Source organism: Spermophilus citellus, assembly GCF_964194105.1.
Source record: "Spermophilus citellus genome assembly, chromosome: 3".
NCBI lineage: Eukaryota > Metazoa > Chordata > Mammalia > Rodentia > Sciuridae > Spermophilus > Spermophilus citellus.
In genome coordinates this window covers 104,733,823-104,749,912 of record NC_138184.1, presented here as the reverse complement: position 1 = coordinate 104,749,912, position 16,090 = coordinate 104,733,823, and the positions used below count along the sequence as shown (strand labels likewise).

The 16,090-nt window shown below is 47.8% G+C and overlaps 1 protein-coding gene across 8 annotated transcripts in view; it reads right to left on the bottom strand.

Moving 5' to 3' along the window:
* Window positions 1-16,090, bottom strand: part of ZNF10 (zinc finger protein 10) — a 63,365-nt gene that overhangs the window by 28,366 nt on the left and 18,909 nt on the right. For 7 of the 8 annotated variants that reach the window (XM_081286739.1, XM_081286738.1, XM_081286733.1 and 4 more), the window contains one exon: window positions 329-1,680. In XM_081286739.1, coding sequence (XP_081142865.1) covers window positions 329-1,680 — 1,352 coding nt within the window. Of the gene's footprint in view, window positions 1-328; window positions 1,681-14,078; window positions 14,183-16,090 lie in introns of all 8 variants that reach the window. The other variant, XM_081286740.1, reaches the window with a different exon arrangement.

Genomic DNA, 16,090 nt, shown 5'->3' with positions numbered 1-16,090 from the left:
GCACCCCAACCTTTTTAAAGTTATTCTTTATTTTGAGACAGGGTTGCACTGTTGCTGAGCTTGGTCTTGAACTTGCAATCCTTCTGCCTCAGCCTCCAGAGTAGCTGGGATCACAGGACTGGCCACCATACCTGACTCCACATATGTCCATGTGCAGAGCTTCTCTCCAGGTGTTCTGCAAAGCTTTGGGTGAAGGATGCCCTACGGTGACCACACCAGCCCTTGCTTCCTAGTATGCCTTGTCTGGAATGCAGGTGAGGGCAGGGCTTCCTGCAAGCTCAGCCCCACACTGATGGCAGGTGAAGAACTGCTCCCCAGTATGCCCTACCTGATGGACAACACAGGGGGAGTCCTGGCTGAGGGCGAGGCCACACCGCTGACACCTATAGGTCTCCTCTCCAGCATGGGTCTTCTGGTGCTTCACAAGGTCATTCTTGCGGATGAAGGCCTTCCCACACTGGCAGCACTGGTAGGGCTTCTCCCCAGTGTGGATTCTCTGGTGCACGATGAGGGCAGAGCTCTGGCTGAAGGACTTTCCACAGTCGTGACACTCGTAAGGCTTCTCTCCAGTATGGGTCCTCTGATGTGAGAAGAGGTGCGAGCTGCGACCAAAGCACTTCCCACAGTCCTTACATTCGAAAGGCTTGAGGCCAGTGTGGATCCGGTGGTGCACCACCAAGTGGGACCTCTGGCTGTAGGACTTCCCACACTCACTGCACTCGTAGGGCCGCACTCGGACGTGAGTTCTCTGGTGCAGAATGAGGTGCGTGCTCTGTCGGAAGGCCTTCCCACATTCGGGGCATTCATAGGGCTTCTCTCCTGTATGTGTCCTTTGGTGCCGAATGAGCCTGGAACTGTGGACAAAGGATTTTCCACACTGACCGCATGTGTACAGTTTGTCCCCAGTGTGTGTCCTCTGGTGGGTGACCAGATGGGAGAACCAGCTGAAGGACTTTCCACACTCTTTACACTCATAGGGCTCCTCGCCAGTGTGTGTCTTCTGATGCCCAACAAGGTGGGAACTCCGGCTGAAGGACTTTCCACACTCTTTACATTCAAAGGGTTTCTCTCCAGTGTGAATGAGCTGGTGTCTGGTAAGATTGGAGCGCCAGCTGAAGAACTTTCCACACTCCTTACACTCATAGGGCTTCTCCCTGTGTGTGCCCGGAGACACGTGGAGGGATGCTCCGGGATCAAGAGGGCTGCTGCCAGCAGGGCACTTGCAGGGTTGGCCTCCTGTGCGAGCTCTCGCACATTCAATCAGGTGGATGTTTTTGCAGAAGGCCTGGCCACACTCCCCACTGTCACCCACACAGTGCCCCTGATGCCCCCTAAATGCCAAGTCATGTTTCATGCTTCTCTCATCTGAGCCCCGTGTGTGGAAATACTCCCTCAGCACCAGCTGAGCAGGAAGGAGGCAGCTGCCCTCATACTTACCACTCTCACAGACCCTGCCTGGAGGAAAGACTTTCTTTGGGGTGAAGGCCACTTGCCTCAAATGTCTGTCTTGATTCTCCTGATACTTGCCCAACGGGTCTTCACATTTCCACATGTCTTCCAATGACAGATACCAGAGATCCTTCCTTGCCATTCCTTCTACTTTAATGCCACAGGGTTTTTTATCTTGGGAAATGTTCTTACTGGAAACAGGTGATTTCATTTCAACTTTAGTATCCAAATCTGAAAGAAATGAAAAGCTCTCTTCAATTAAAGTGCTCAGGTTAGGAATGGTGGGGAGTACACGGAGTCAGAAGCCGTAGGAGTATAGAGCTGCCTTCAGGGTCATGCGGGAGAGAGGAGATGGGTGAGCAGCCAAGCGCCACGCCGTGCACACAGAAGAAACACCACATGAAGGGGAGGTGCGGCCCACTGGGACCAAGATGAAGCAGTGGCAGGAAGAGGAAAATGCCATACGGGGTGCCCACACACTGCTAAGCTTCCCCTTCACAGGGCATGAATCCTGTGCAAGCACGGTCTCAGGGCAACAGCACTTGGAGGTGGAAAAGCCTTGGGAAGGCCTCATAGAAGGTCTTGAGGTCATGGTGTGCCCTGGAGGGGACAGGGGGACTCGGGTCTCTTCCTGCTGAAGTGGGGCTCTGTTCACCGTTTGCTCCTGCCACAGAGTACCATTCCCCAGAGACAAGGCATCACGGGCCTGCCTGGCTATAGATTGGAACCTTCACAACTGTAATTAACTATCTTAAGTGGGTTTTTTTGGTTGGGGGTCTGGGAATTGAACCCAGGAGCATTTTACCATGGAGCCACATCCCTACCCACTTCCATTTTTTGAGACAGGTGCTCACTAAGTTGCTGAGGCCGACTTGAACTTGCAATTCTCCTGGCCTCAGACTCCCAAATCACTGGGATTACAGGCATGAGCCACTACACCCAATCTCAGGGACTCTTCTATAGTGACAGAAAAATAACACAGACATCAAGATTAACAATTTATATATGATAATCACTAAAGAAAACTAACTCAGAACCTCAAGTCTTTCCCATCATCTCCTAGACTTTCTGCCTACCTGCTGTCTATTGATATTAACACAAATTATTTCCCCTATTTAAGTGTGACATTTGTTTGTCAATACCTTTTAGGTAAAATGTTTGGTTCCAAATCTAAAAAACAAAACACACTACTTATACAATTCCACTTCTTACACAAATAAGGAGGAACTGTACCCCCTAAGGAGATATGGTTAAGTCCTGATGCCCAATAATTCGGAATGTGGCCTTACTTGGAAATAGGACCACTGTAGATGGAAGTAGTTAAATGAGGCAGTACTGTAGTACATTGGCTCCTAATTCAATATGACTGGTGAGCTTATAAAAGAAAAGACCCAGAAACAGACGTGAGTGGCCACCACATGGAGTGGTTCACCACAAGCTCAGGAGCCCCTGGCTGTGAGGCGCTAGAAGAGGCAGGAAGAACCCTCTCCTAGAGGTCTGACATGCCCCCAATGGCACCTTGATTTTAAACTTTTAAGCCTCCAGAACCATAAGAAGTAAAGTTCAATTTTAAATCACCTGGTTTTGGGTTCAATTTGTGCATCTCTTATCCAAAATCCTTAAGACTCAAAAAGTATTTTGAATTTTGGATTTTTTCATATGTTAGAATATCCACACATACATAACAAAATATTTTGGGGATGGGACTATGTCTAAAAACAAAAGTCACTTATGTTTCATATATACCTTACACACACAGCCTGAAGACAATTTTGTACTATATATAAATACATACATACATACATACATAGGTACATAGATAGATCTATACATATATACATGTTTTATATAAATCTATATATATGTATACATATATGTGTATGTGTGTGTGTGTGTGTGTGTGTACACACACACACACACACACACACACACACACACACCAGAGATTGAACCCAGGGGCACTTAACCACTAAGCCATATTCTCAACCTTTTTATTTTTTTACTATGAGACAGGGTCTCACTAAATTGCTTAGGGCTTTGCTAAGTTGCTGAAGATGGCTTTGAACTTGCAATCCTCCTGCCTCAGCCTTCTGAACCAATAAATTACAGGTGTGTGCCACAGTGCCTAGCACACAATATTTTTAATAATGTTGTGCATGAAACAAAGTTTGGATACACTGAACCATCAGAAAACAAAGGTGTCTGGGAGGCCAAAGCAGAAGTATATCCAAGTTCAAGGTCAGCCTGGGAAACTTAGCAAGACCCTACCTTGAAATGAAACATAAAAGGGCTGGGGACATTGGGACTGAGGTTGTGGCTCATTGGTAGCATGCTTGCCTAGCATGCATGAGGCACTAGGTTCAATTCTCAGCACCACATACAAGTAAACAAAATAAAGGTCCATCAACAACTAAAAATATAAATATTTAAATAAAAAGGCTGGGGACATAGCTCTGTGGTGGAAAAGGGAAGGGAAGGAAGAGAGAAAGCAGGGAAGTAAGCACAGATGAATGTCTCCACACGCTGGGGACACCTATAGCTGCTTGGCACTACCACTGTCCTGAGTGAATCTGTGCTACAGCAATCATTTTCTTACACTTATTCACACGTAAGGACTTAAGAGTGAAAAATACAACATGTCGATAACACGGTAAAAAAGAACAAAAACAAAAAGGTGCAGGCGCAGTGCATATGGCAGCCGCCTACTAAACTCCCTGGAAAACGTTCCACACCCATCTCTGTTCCCTACTACCAGCACTTGCTCTGCTCATTCTTCAGTGATCTACAGCACTACGGACCCAAGGCGAGGCTGGAGTGATGCAGTCACATTTAGGGAAAGGACATAGCACAAACACTGTTTCTGAAGAGTCTCAGCAAGACAAGCAGCTCGATTACCAAGGAAGAACTAAGGCTTGCAAGAAACCAGTGCAGCTTCCCCAAGGTGACTTGAGCCACTGGAGCAAAATCCTTATGAAATCAATCAGAAATACATTCCTGGCAATCCATGCCTTTTTATTGGCATAACAATGGCCTGGCAAGAAACCGGCTCCTTTAAAACAGGGAGTACTAGAGCTTTCCTCACTTGCAGCAGGTCTGCAGAGAGCTGGACAAGCTGCTCATCAGCACATCCCAGCCTTGGTTCTGTTGGTTCCTGGGTCCTGCGGGGGCTTCTCATGGGGATAGTAGCATGACAGACTTGTTCTGGCATCAGGATAGTGACAGCTTCCACCAGTGCCAACCTTGGCCAGCTCTTCTGTGAATGTCCCCCTGCTTGGGCATCAGTAGATGCTTTATCACTGCCAATCTTTAAAATATATAGCTGTCTTTTCTTAATTTCTGCAACCAACCATGAATATCCAGTTCCCCTGGATTTTCAGTTTACTGAGTTGAGCACACTGTCATGTGGCATATGCTCACTGATACTGATCATCTTTTGGATTCTTCTGATATACTGCAGACATTTTAATTTTTAGTTCATGCATTTTAAGTTTTCTTTCTATTTTTCAAGGTTTTTCCTTCTTTTCATCACTTCCAGCATGGCGTTCACCAGTCTATCCTTCTGACCCTTCAGGTCATTCCAACAACATATTTTTCTATAATATGTTTCACATTTGAACTGCTGTTCAGTTTCTCAGGCAGCACCTTTTGTGCTACTAAAAGACACAAATGCTTGGGGGGCTGGGGATACAGCTCAGTTGGTATAGAGCTTGACTTGCATGCAGTAGGCCCTGGGTTCAAAATGAAGAAGAAAGAAGAAAGAAGAAAGAAAGAAGAAAGAAGAAAGAAGAAATAAGAAGAAAGAAGGAGGAAGAGAAGAAGAAGAAGAAGAAGAAGAAGAAGAAGAAGAAGAAGAAGAAGAAGAAGAAGAAGAAGCAGCAGCAGCAACAGCAGCAGCAAGAAGAAGAAGCAAGAAGGAAGGAGGAGCAGGAGGAGGAGGTGTTGGGAAAAGTATAAACGGCAGCCATACCCCAGAGAAAAAAACCCCAACATGGCGCCTAAGGACTTCTTCTTCCTACCTTCTTCTTTTCTGCAGTGGCACGAAAAGTTCCTGCCCTTGTGAACTCTCCCGCCGGCGCCAATTTCAAATCTCGCTGGCAGGGAACCTTAGCCCCAATGAGAACTAATTCCTGGGCTCCGGAGCTGATATCTGGAAGAACTTGCCAATAAACGGGTGGCCTGCCATTTATCTAAGCCCTACCATCTCCCCTTTAGTTCTATATAAGCACACAGCTTTTTGCAATAAAATTGGAATTCTCCCGGCGAATTGTCTTTGCGTGGGGAATTCTATCATTCTGGTACCCCGTGTGAGGATACGGGTGAGCTCTTTCCAACAAGAGCCCCGTCCCCTGCTCCGCTGAAGACACTCCACCCTGGTCCGCTCTTTTCAGATGCCAGCTCCCTGCACTCACCACTGATCCGACCATAGGTAAGCTTCCCTTGACCCCGGCTCACCAACTCCCTTAGGGCTAACGCTGGAACTGTGACCGCTGGAACTGTGACCGTGATCGTCCAGCACACTCCAGACGCCCGGTGGGGGGAGGGAATTCACACCACTGAAACCTTTACCGGTTGCAGTGGACCCTCTGGTGATCCGTTTCCCTTTGGGGCGTGAGGCTTCTGAGTTTACACGAGAGGTTCTGTGGTTTTTTCCTCCTCCACTGCTGCTGCTGCCGGCTAGAGTTGCTGTTTCCTGCAGGGCTGCTGTGTCTGGCTGAAGCTGCCTTTCTGCTCGGGGAAAACTGAACTCCCGGCCTGGAACTGCGTTCTGCCGGAGCCGGAGTTCTGTTTTCATTACTGACTTTTTCCGCTGCGGTTGAAAACTTTCCTGACATCAGATTGCTCGTGGCTCCGACCCCATTGGGTCTCACAGATCGCACTTCACTGGTGACGACCGGATAGTGCCCTCTGTAGTTCCTCGTGACGGCTGGTCATTTTGGGGACGCCCACCTGACCCCCGTTCGCCCTGGGCTTCATGGAAGCCCTTCCAGCCCGGGTTTTCTCATTGTCTCTCTCGCTTACTCTTATTCTCTCTCTCTTTCTCTCTCTTCCATCTCTCCCTGTGACTATGGGCACCTCTTCGTCTGTACCTGAAGCCTCACCTCTCAAATGTTTAATAAAAAATCTGGCCACACTCTCCCTCACACCAGACATCAAGCCCAAACTTCTAATCAAATTCTGTACCCAAGATTGGCCTACATATCCACTGGATAATGGCAATCATTGGCCTCCAGAAGGCTCCTTAGATCCAAACCTCCTTCGAGACCTTTTTAACTATTGCCAGCCTCTGAAAAAGTGGAGGGAGATTCCCTGAGTTGAAGGTTTTAGCCTTCTTGGACAGCACCCTGCTCTCTGCTCCTCCTGCTCTCCCTCTCAAGTCCTCCTTGCTTGCAAACCCCTCTCTTCCCCTACTTCTCCTCCTGACTTCGCAGATTCTTCCTCATTCGACCCAGCAGATGAACCCCCACCTTATCCCCCAGCCCTATCTGCTCCTTCTCTCCTGCTATACCCTCCTCTTCCTCCGCCTGATTCCACGGATCCTCAGCCTTCCATTTCATCCCCCTCCCCTCCGCCCTCTTCTGCCTGCTCCACCTCCTCCTCCGCAGAGACACCCCCTTCCCCTCCCTCTCCTTCCTGTCCACCGCCTGCCTCTTTCAGTCCTCCGGTTACCAGGTCTAAGGGACTCCTTCCCACCCCCAAGACAATAGCACCCCTTCGTGAGGTAGCTGGTCCCGAGGGTGTCATCAGAGTCCATGTGCCCTTCTCCATGTTGGACATTACTCAGCTAGAGAGGAAGCTAGGCTCATTCACCACTGACCCCACCACTTACATTCGGGAGTTTCAATGGGTCCTGCAAGCATATAGCCTCACTCATCATGACATCTACATGCTCTTGGCCAATACACTTCTCCCCGAGGAAAGGCGACAGGTCTGGGAGCTAGCCCAAGCCCATGCTGATGAAAATCATAGGACCAATCCCAACCACCCCACGGGCCCTCATGCTGTCCCAGAGCAGGATCCCCTGTGGGATTACATCACCCCTGAAGGCTTACAGTCTCGTGACCTTTTTACATCCTGCCTCTTGGCGGGCCTGAAAAAGGCCACCCACAAGGCTGTTAACTTTCAAAAGGTGCAGGAGATCATTCAAAGAAAGGAAGAAACACCTTCAGAATTCTTGGACAGACTAACCAAGGCCCTTCAACAGTACACAAACCTCGACCCAGATGGCCGTCATGTCTTAATGACATATTTTCTGGCCCAAAGCTACCTTGACATTAAAGCCAAGCTTAAAAAGCTTGACAGGGCCCTGCTACTCCTCAGACCGAAATCCTCGCTGTCACTTTCAAGGTTTTTCATGGTAGAGAGGATGAAAGCCGTAGGCAGAGGGCTGAAAATGCCAAGTTCCAAATGTTGGCCCAGGTCATTCAGAGAAGGTCATCACCATGCCGTCCTAATAAGACACCCCCCGGAGCTTGCTTCAAATGTGGTAAGGAGGGACATTGGGCCAAGGATTGTCCTTCGCCAAAGACACCCTCCAGCCCCTGCCCAAAATGCCACCAAAGGGGACACTAGGGGGCGGACTGCCCAACAACCCGGAAGGGAGGTTGGTCAGCTGCCCGGCAACCCCAGCCTCTCCTGGGCTTGGCAGAGGAGGATTGACGGAGCCCTAGGCCTTCCCTCCCGACTATTACCATCAAGAAGCAAGAGCCTAGGGTCACCTTCCTGGTGGATGGACGCTTCATTACCTTCCTCTTAGATACTGGTGCCGCTTTTTTGGTCTTGAGGGAGTATTGGGGTCTTACCACACCCTCAAAAACTCCTATTGTCGGGGTAGGAGGTAAACAGATTTTCCCTCGAAACCCCCCCCTTATCATGTTATATGCAGGGATCCCTTTTGTCCTTCACACACTCCTTTCTCGTTATGAGCCATTGCCCCATTCCCCTTCTGGGAAGGGACATACTCTCACTATTGAAAGTCACCATTCACATATCACCCCACATCTCTCCTACCTCTCATTTCCTCATGATGTTCCTAGGGGCAGATACACCTCCTTCACACACTCTTCCACAACTATCTAAACCAGTTAACCCTGAGGTTTGGGACACAACTACACCCTCTATGGCTAAATGCAGTCCTATTCATATTGTCTTACGGGACCCTTCAAGATATATTAGTCAACCACAATATCCACTCAAAACCACAGCCCTCCTCGGATTAGAACCCATCATCCAAGATTTATTACGAAAGGGATATCTTAGGCCTACACACTCTCCTTTCAACACCCCCATTCTGGCAGTTAAAAAACCTAACGGGACCTACAGGCTGGTTCAAGACCTTCGCCTTGTCAACTCCTCTGTGGTCCCCATCCACCCGCTAGTGCCCAACCCTTATACCCTCCTCTCTCAGATCCCTGCCACTACTACCCACTTCTCGGTCCTAGATTTGAAAGATGCATTCTTTTCTATTCCGTTGTCCTCAGAATCTCAGGATATCTTTGCTTTTACGTGGACTGACCCTCACACCCGCCATTCTCGTCAGCTTACCTGGACTGTCCTCCCACAGGGATTCAGGGATAGCCCCCATCTCTTTGGCCAAGTTCTTGCCCAGGACCTCACATTCTTTCACCCCACCTGTCCTGACTCTACTCTCCTTCAATATGTCGATGACCTTCTTCTATGTAGTCCCTCTTGGGAACACTCTCAATCCCACACCGCCCAGCTTCTTAATTTCCTAGCAGACAAGGGATATAGGGTGTCTCCCCACAAGGCCCAGGTTTCCCAGTCTTCTGTCACCTATCTTGGTTTTCGCCTTACACCCGGGAAAAAGGAAATAACACTGGATAGGAGGCAACTCCTCTCTAATCTTCCAGTGCCCCATACGAAAGCCGAAATACTATCATTCCTAGGACTAGCAGGTTATTTTAGGGCCTGGATCCCAAATTATTCTCTTCTAGCCAAATCCCTGTATGACCTAGCAAAGGGACCCCCTAGTGAATCTCTTGCCTCCTCCCCCAACTACCACTTCTGCAGGCTTCTGCAACTCCTCTTAAAGGCACCCGCCCTTCACCTTCCTGATCTTTCAAGACCATTTCATCTATATGTCCATGAAAAAAGGTGGCAAGCACTTGGGGTCTTAGGTCAAAACTATGGGCCTACATTTGCACCTGTGGCATATTTGTCCAAGCAACTAGACCCTACCATCCGTGGGTGGGCCCCTTGCTTAAGAGCTCTGGCTGCTGGACAAATTTTACACAAAGAAGCCTCTAAGCTGACTTTTGGGGCCCCTTTAACTATCCACTCCCCACATCACTTGAAGGATCTTTTAGCTTATAAGGGCCTTCAAACCCTTCCTCCATCCAGAGTTCTGTCACTCCTCACTTCCTTTCTGGAAAACCCTAATATTACGTTCCTCCCCTGCTCTGCACTGAACCCTGCCTCACTGCTCCCAACGACTCCCACGTCTGACACGCCAACTCAAATTGCTTGGAAACCTTAGATGATTTCCTCCCCTGTCATTCTTCCATTTCTGAGGGACCACTCACCAAGCCTGACCTTATCTGGTTCACTGACGGCAGTTCCTTTAGGCAGAATGGCACTCATTACTCTGGATACGCTGTAGTTTCAGCCACTGAGATTATAGAGGCCAAAGCTCTGCCTTCAGGAACTACCAACCAGCAGGCTGAACTCATAGCAGCCACTCGTGCCTGCCTTTTAGCTCAAGGCAAATCCCTCACCCTTTATACTGACTCAAAATATGTCTTCCATATTCTATTATCCCATGCTGCAATATGGAAGGAGCGAGGCCTACTTACCACCAAAGGTAATGCGATCACTAATTCGGCTCTTATAACCAATCTGATAGAGGCCTCCCACTTACCCACCCAGTTGGGAGTTGTCCATTGTAGGTCTCATCAGAAGGACTGCTCTCTTATCACTGAGGGCAACGCCAAAGCTGACCAGGCAGCACGAATGGCTGCTACCACTTCCAATTATAGCCCCCCTGGGGGACATATAATGGCCACTTTAGATAGCTCATCTGAAGCCCCTACTTCTTCCAGTAAGAACAAGGATCTTTTCGAGTTCCTTCATACTCTATTCCATTCCAACTCTCAGTCTTTGACCCTCTTTTTACAGAGCTTCTTTTCCCTCACCCCCTCTGACAAAGCCATGCTACAGAATATAGCCTCTAATTGTCAGATCTGTCAGCGGACCAACCCTCATACTCCTTTAAGGCCTAAACCTTTTCCCTCCCACCAAGCTCGGGGACACACTCCTGCTGCTGACTGGCAGGTAGACTTCACCAACATGCCCACAGTACGGCGCATTAAATACCTCCTTGTCTTTGTGGACACTTTCTCTGGTTGGGTTGAGGCATTTCCCACTTCCAATAAAAAGGATTCCACTGTAGCTTCAATCTTACTGACAGACATCATCCCCAGGTTTGGTATGCCCACTTCCTTACAATCTGACAATGGTCCTGAGTTTATTTCTAAGATCACACAAAAGGTCTCTCAAGCCCTCTCCTTCAAGTGGCATTTCCACTGTCCATATTGCCCCCAGGCTTCAGGAAAAGTGGAAAGGGTAAATCGGACTCTAAAAGAAGTCCTTACCAAATTGACAATGGAATTAAACTTAGACTGGGTCAAACTCCTTCCCTTGGCTTTGCTTCGAATCAGAGCTCTCCCTAAGAAACCATCTTTACTGTCTCCCTTTGAGATAATGTATGGAAGACCTCTTATACCCCCTGGATTGGTCGTTTCACAAGGACCTCTCACCCGAGATTTGTCTTTGCCTCTCATTTCATCTCCGCTCGGAACTCTGGAAATATCAGGACTGGCTTCTTCCGGACCCAGTCTCCTCTCCAAACACTCCTCCCTTAACACCTGGAAGTCTATCTATTATAATACCCCAGAGGAGAAAGGGCCTCTTACCCCAAAATGGGAAGGCCCCTATCCTGTCATTCTCTGTACCCCCACCACCGCCAAACTCTCCTTACCAGACAACCGTCTCACTCCCTGGATTCACATTTCTAGGTTGAAGCCATATCACCAGGAGGCCCCACCTGCTGACGACAGGACCACCCCAGAGGAACTCCAAGAATCACCTCCTGAACCTCCCCTTTACTCCTGCTCTCCACACCCATCTCACCCCTTAAAGTTGCGGCTCACACAGTGTTCCCCGCAGCCCAATTCCTCTTAAAGAGGGCACAATGAGCTTTCCCAACACCCCAGTCTTCTCTCTCTGCTTGTTTTTTGTGCTCTGCGTATTTTCTGTGCTCTGTCAGGACTCGTCTTTACCCTCCTTTCCTACCATGTATCTATTCACTCTTCGGGAACGATACTCAGAACATGGCATGCAGAAGGTCCGCGAAGTGGATGCAACTACTTGCTTCATCCACAACTGCACCTCTATTTCCCTAAAATTGTCACCTTCCAGGACCTTCGTCCCTGGTAGCTGGAACTGGCCTTTCATTTGCTTCCTTTTTGATCAAACCAAAGGCTATTGCCATTGGTGGCCTGAGATATATAATGGGTGCCCCTATTGGTCATGCAGGTTCCATGATGAACGTGGTAGCTATTCTTACCACTCACTTGGTTACCCTGAAGGGTGGACTTCTAGTTACCTAAAATGGCATAAAGGCTCTTCATCCAATAACAATGGATGGTATACTTTAGATATACCTGACCCCAAGGCCAAACGTTGGGACTATGTTGAGTTTGCCGTCTATGCTCAGACAACCTCAGCCAGACCCACAGGGTGGATGAGTGTTGGCCGCACCCTGATTATGCCACCTAAGGCAACCATCCAGGTAGTGGAACACATCAAGGAGTCAGGATCAAAACTTCGAGATCTTATCCATAGCTCATCCAAAGAGGATTCAGAGCCTTCAACCCCCTCAGGCCTCCCTCCCACATGGATCAATTTGCTATACCAAACTCTTCGATTATTAAACTCCACCCCTCTTTCTGTGCCTACTTCTCAGTGCTTTCTCTGTGCTTCACTTAGTCATCCATTCTAGCAGCAGTCCCATTAGCAGCAGGAAATATTTCAGCAAAAACCTACAATTTCTCTAAGAAAGGACAACCCCTACACGTGACACGTACCCCACTATGGGAAAGTTATTCCACCAATACTTCATTTCCTTTCATCTGTTTCCACCTGCCAACAATTAATCCTTTACCCATTTGTTCCTTTATCTATAGCACCCCATCGAGCCCTGCGTTTATGCAACCTGGACATTTCCTCTGGTGTAACGGGTCTTTAAGTACCTCAACTATCAATGTCTCTGGCACCTGTTTCTTGGTTACTGTAGTTCCTCAGCTGTCTTTGTATACTCCCACCGAATTCCGACAGTTGGCCCTACCTTCCCTCACCCATAGGGCAGTCTTTCTGCCAGTTCTGGTAGGCCTCACTTTAACAACCTCAGTGGCGAGTCTTGGACTCTCTGGTGGAGCTATAGGTCATGCTCTATGGGCATCTAATGACCTGCAACAAAAACTGCAGGAAGCACTCGATACCACTGCTGAGTCTCTGGGCTCCTTGCAGCGGCAGGTTACTTCATTGGCACAAGTGGCTTTACAGAACCAAAGAGCGATTGAGCTTCTCACTGCAGAAAAAGGGAGTACATGCCTGTTCCTCAGAGAGGAATGTTGCTACTATGTTAATGAGTCTGGGCTAATAGAAAAAAATGTTGTTAAACTGCAGGAATTATCGACCCAATTGCTCAAACCCACCTCCTCTAATCCCATAACAGGGTTCTTCCAATCCTCTCTTGCCACGTACTTACTACCTATCTTGGGGCCTCTTATTGGAATGCTCCTTTTTTGTGCTCTCTTGCCCTGCATAATGAAGTTCCTTCAAACACACTTGCAGAAAATTTCTAATCAAACTTTCAACCAGCTTCTGCTTAGGCACTACCAACCTCTGATGACCGATGAACCCCCAACATTTCCAAGAGAACAGTTCACTCAGTGCTGAAGCTCCCTACCAGGCACGATGGAATGCAACGTACATCAGACAGCGGGAGACAATGAGCTTGGAGAACCTCTTAATCTGCCATCCTGGATTCATGAGTCTTTATGTCCTTTTAAGCCTTCTCATGGCCCTTGGCCTCTTCTCTGTCAGTCCCCCAACATGGAACTTCTGCCAAAAATTGACCTTTGCTTTAATTTTTATCTTCATTCTGTTTTTATTCGCTCTGATCTTCTTCAGGTGCTGGTGACGCCATGTCCAGGCAACGCTTCCAGTATTTCCTAGAGTCTCTGTTACAGGACCAGTGGCTGATACCAACAATCTCCTCCATCCAGGACTGGTTCGATGCCATCGACGACTTGTGGCTTCAGGGAACTTTCATAGACTTCACCCCTACGGAAGTAGCTGTCTATAGCCACTGGGTTTTATTTCTGGCTGCCATGATATCCCCAGACCTGCCCCCCGAACATTCCTCCACTTCCCTTTCTAGGCCCCACGGCGCCCCCACACAGCAGGAAGCAGCCGGATCTAACGACACCCAATTCCTAAGAAAACAAAAAGGGAGGAATGTTGGGAAAAGTATTGGGAAAAGTATAAACGGCAGCTGTACCCCAGAGAAAAAAACCCCAACATGGCGCCTAAGGACTTCTTCTTCCTACCTTCTTCTTTTCTGCAGTGGCGCGAAAAGTTCCCGCCCTTGTGAACTCTCCCGCCGGCGCCAATTTCAAATCTCGCTGGCAGGGAACCTTAGCCCCAATGAGAACTAATTCCTGGGCTCCGGAGCTGATATCTGGAAGAACTTGCCAATAAACGGGTGGCCTGCCGTTTATCTAAGCCCTACCATCTCCCCTTTAGTTCTATATAATCACACAGCTTTTTGCAATAAAATTGGAATTCTCCCGGCGAAGTATCTTTGCGTGGGGAATTCTTTCAGGAGGAGGGAGAATAAACAGTGAAAAGATACAAATGCTTACACTTTTTCTTATCACCATTATCAACAGGGGCATCTGCAGGCCTTTCGGATATCTTAAGTCCTTTACACCACAGTCCAGAGAGTAAAGAAGACATAGAGTATACAATGGGCACAGATCTTGGCCTCATGTGGGGAACTGGAAACCTGCCATTCATTATCCAGATAGCACACATCTTATTGCACTCTTTGAGCACGCTTGTGTAAGGAACACAGGCACACCTAGAAAAGGTATACCACAGCTGAGTGGGCTGGGAGTCTTTGCTTCCCTTGGGGACTGAATAAATTGTATCACATTCCTTCATATTGACAACAACATGCAGTACACCAAGTAACTCTACACTTTTGACATCATGTCAGTGCTCAGAAAGTCTGGGTTTTATCAGGTGGGTGCAATGTGCATACCTGTAATCCTACCTACTTGGGAGGCTGAGGCAGAATGAATACAAGTTTGAGGTCTGTTGAGAGCCACGGCCCAGACAGAATGATGCCTGGCATTTGCCAGAGGGAATGTTTGAAAGGTGACCAGTGAACCATTGAGATGATGATTTGAATTAAGCTATATATAATTGCTGTGATGCTGGATTGATAGTATTGTATATTTGACCTTTACTGGAGGGCAATAGGGCGGCTCTTGCTGCCTAGGGCACCCGCTACTTTGGAGATCTCGTGCTACTTTGGCGTTCTCGAGGGGATTCCTGGTGGGTGGCCTTCACAGGTTCGGGCAATAAAGGAGTTCCTGTTTTGAACCTACAAGTGCCTCCTGGTGGCTCGGTTATTTTGTGCCCAGCCAGACTGCGGCAGAGGTCAGCCTGGACAACTAATTGAGACCCTGTCTCAAAATTTAAAAAGGGCCATGGATGTAGCTAGATGGCAGAGCACCCCTGGGTTTAATCCCCAGGACTGGGGGGAGAAAAAGAGTTTCAGGTTTTAGAGTAGTTTGGATCTCAACTTTCCAGATTAGATGCTCAACTTGTACTTTTTCATGGCAGCTTTAGGAAACAAACACGAGCAACATGATCTCTGTGCCCAGCCAGTTCCCTGGGTGACTTCTTTTTAAACGCCCACTCCAATATCCTCATTTTCATGACCATCAGAGTTCCTAGTTTCTATTTTGCCCTGATGATTCTTGGTCCCCTTTCCATTACCCAAGGCATCAGAGAATCTCAGAGTGGCTTTTCAAACTACAAATGGCAACTGCAAGACTCTAAAATGGACATTGATGTGAAGGGGCTGCACACTGGTAAAGAAGAGTCTGAGTGTGGTGTCTGAACACGAGCGGGTGCTCTCCATCACCAGTGTCCTAGAAACACTGACCTACCAGGAAACACTGTTACGCAAATACATCACCATCAAACTGCAGCCCCTGTCAGTCAACATTTCTAAAGCATCGTTCATTACACTGATGGTTTTGATGATGAAGTTCATTAAGTCTTGTAGATTTATTTAAATTCCATGTGTTTGATAACATGGAGTTTCAATATTTCATTTGACAACAAATTATCAATAGACATCTAAATTATTTTATCAACAAATATCTAAACTGCTCAATCTAGTTAATGACTGATATTTTTGGAAACTTGTCAGTTAACATCTAGGAAAACTTGCTGAATGAATGAGCACAAAATAAAAGAAATAAGAAAAGGAAGCAAGAAAATAGAAAAAGCTTTCCTCCCAGGCCCAAAGCAGTTGACTGATCAA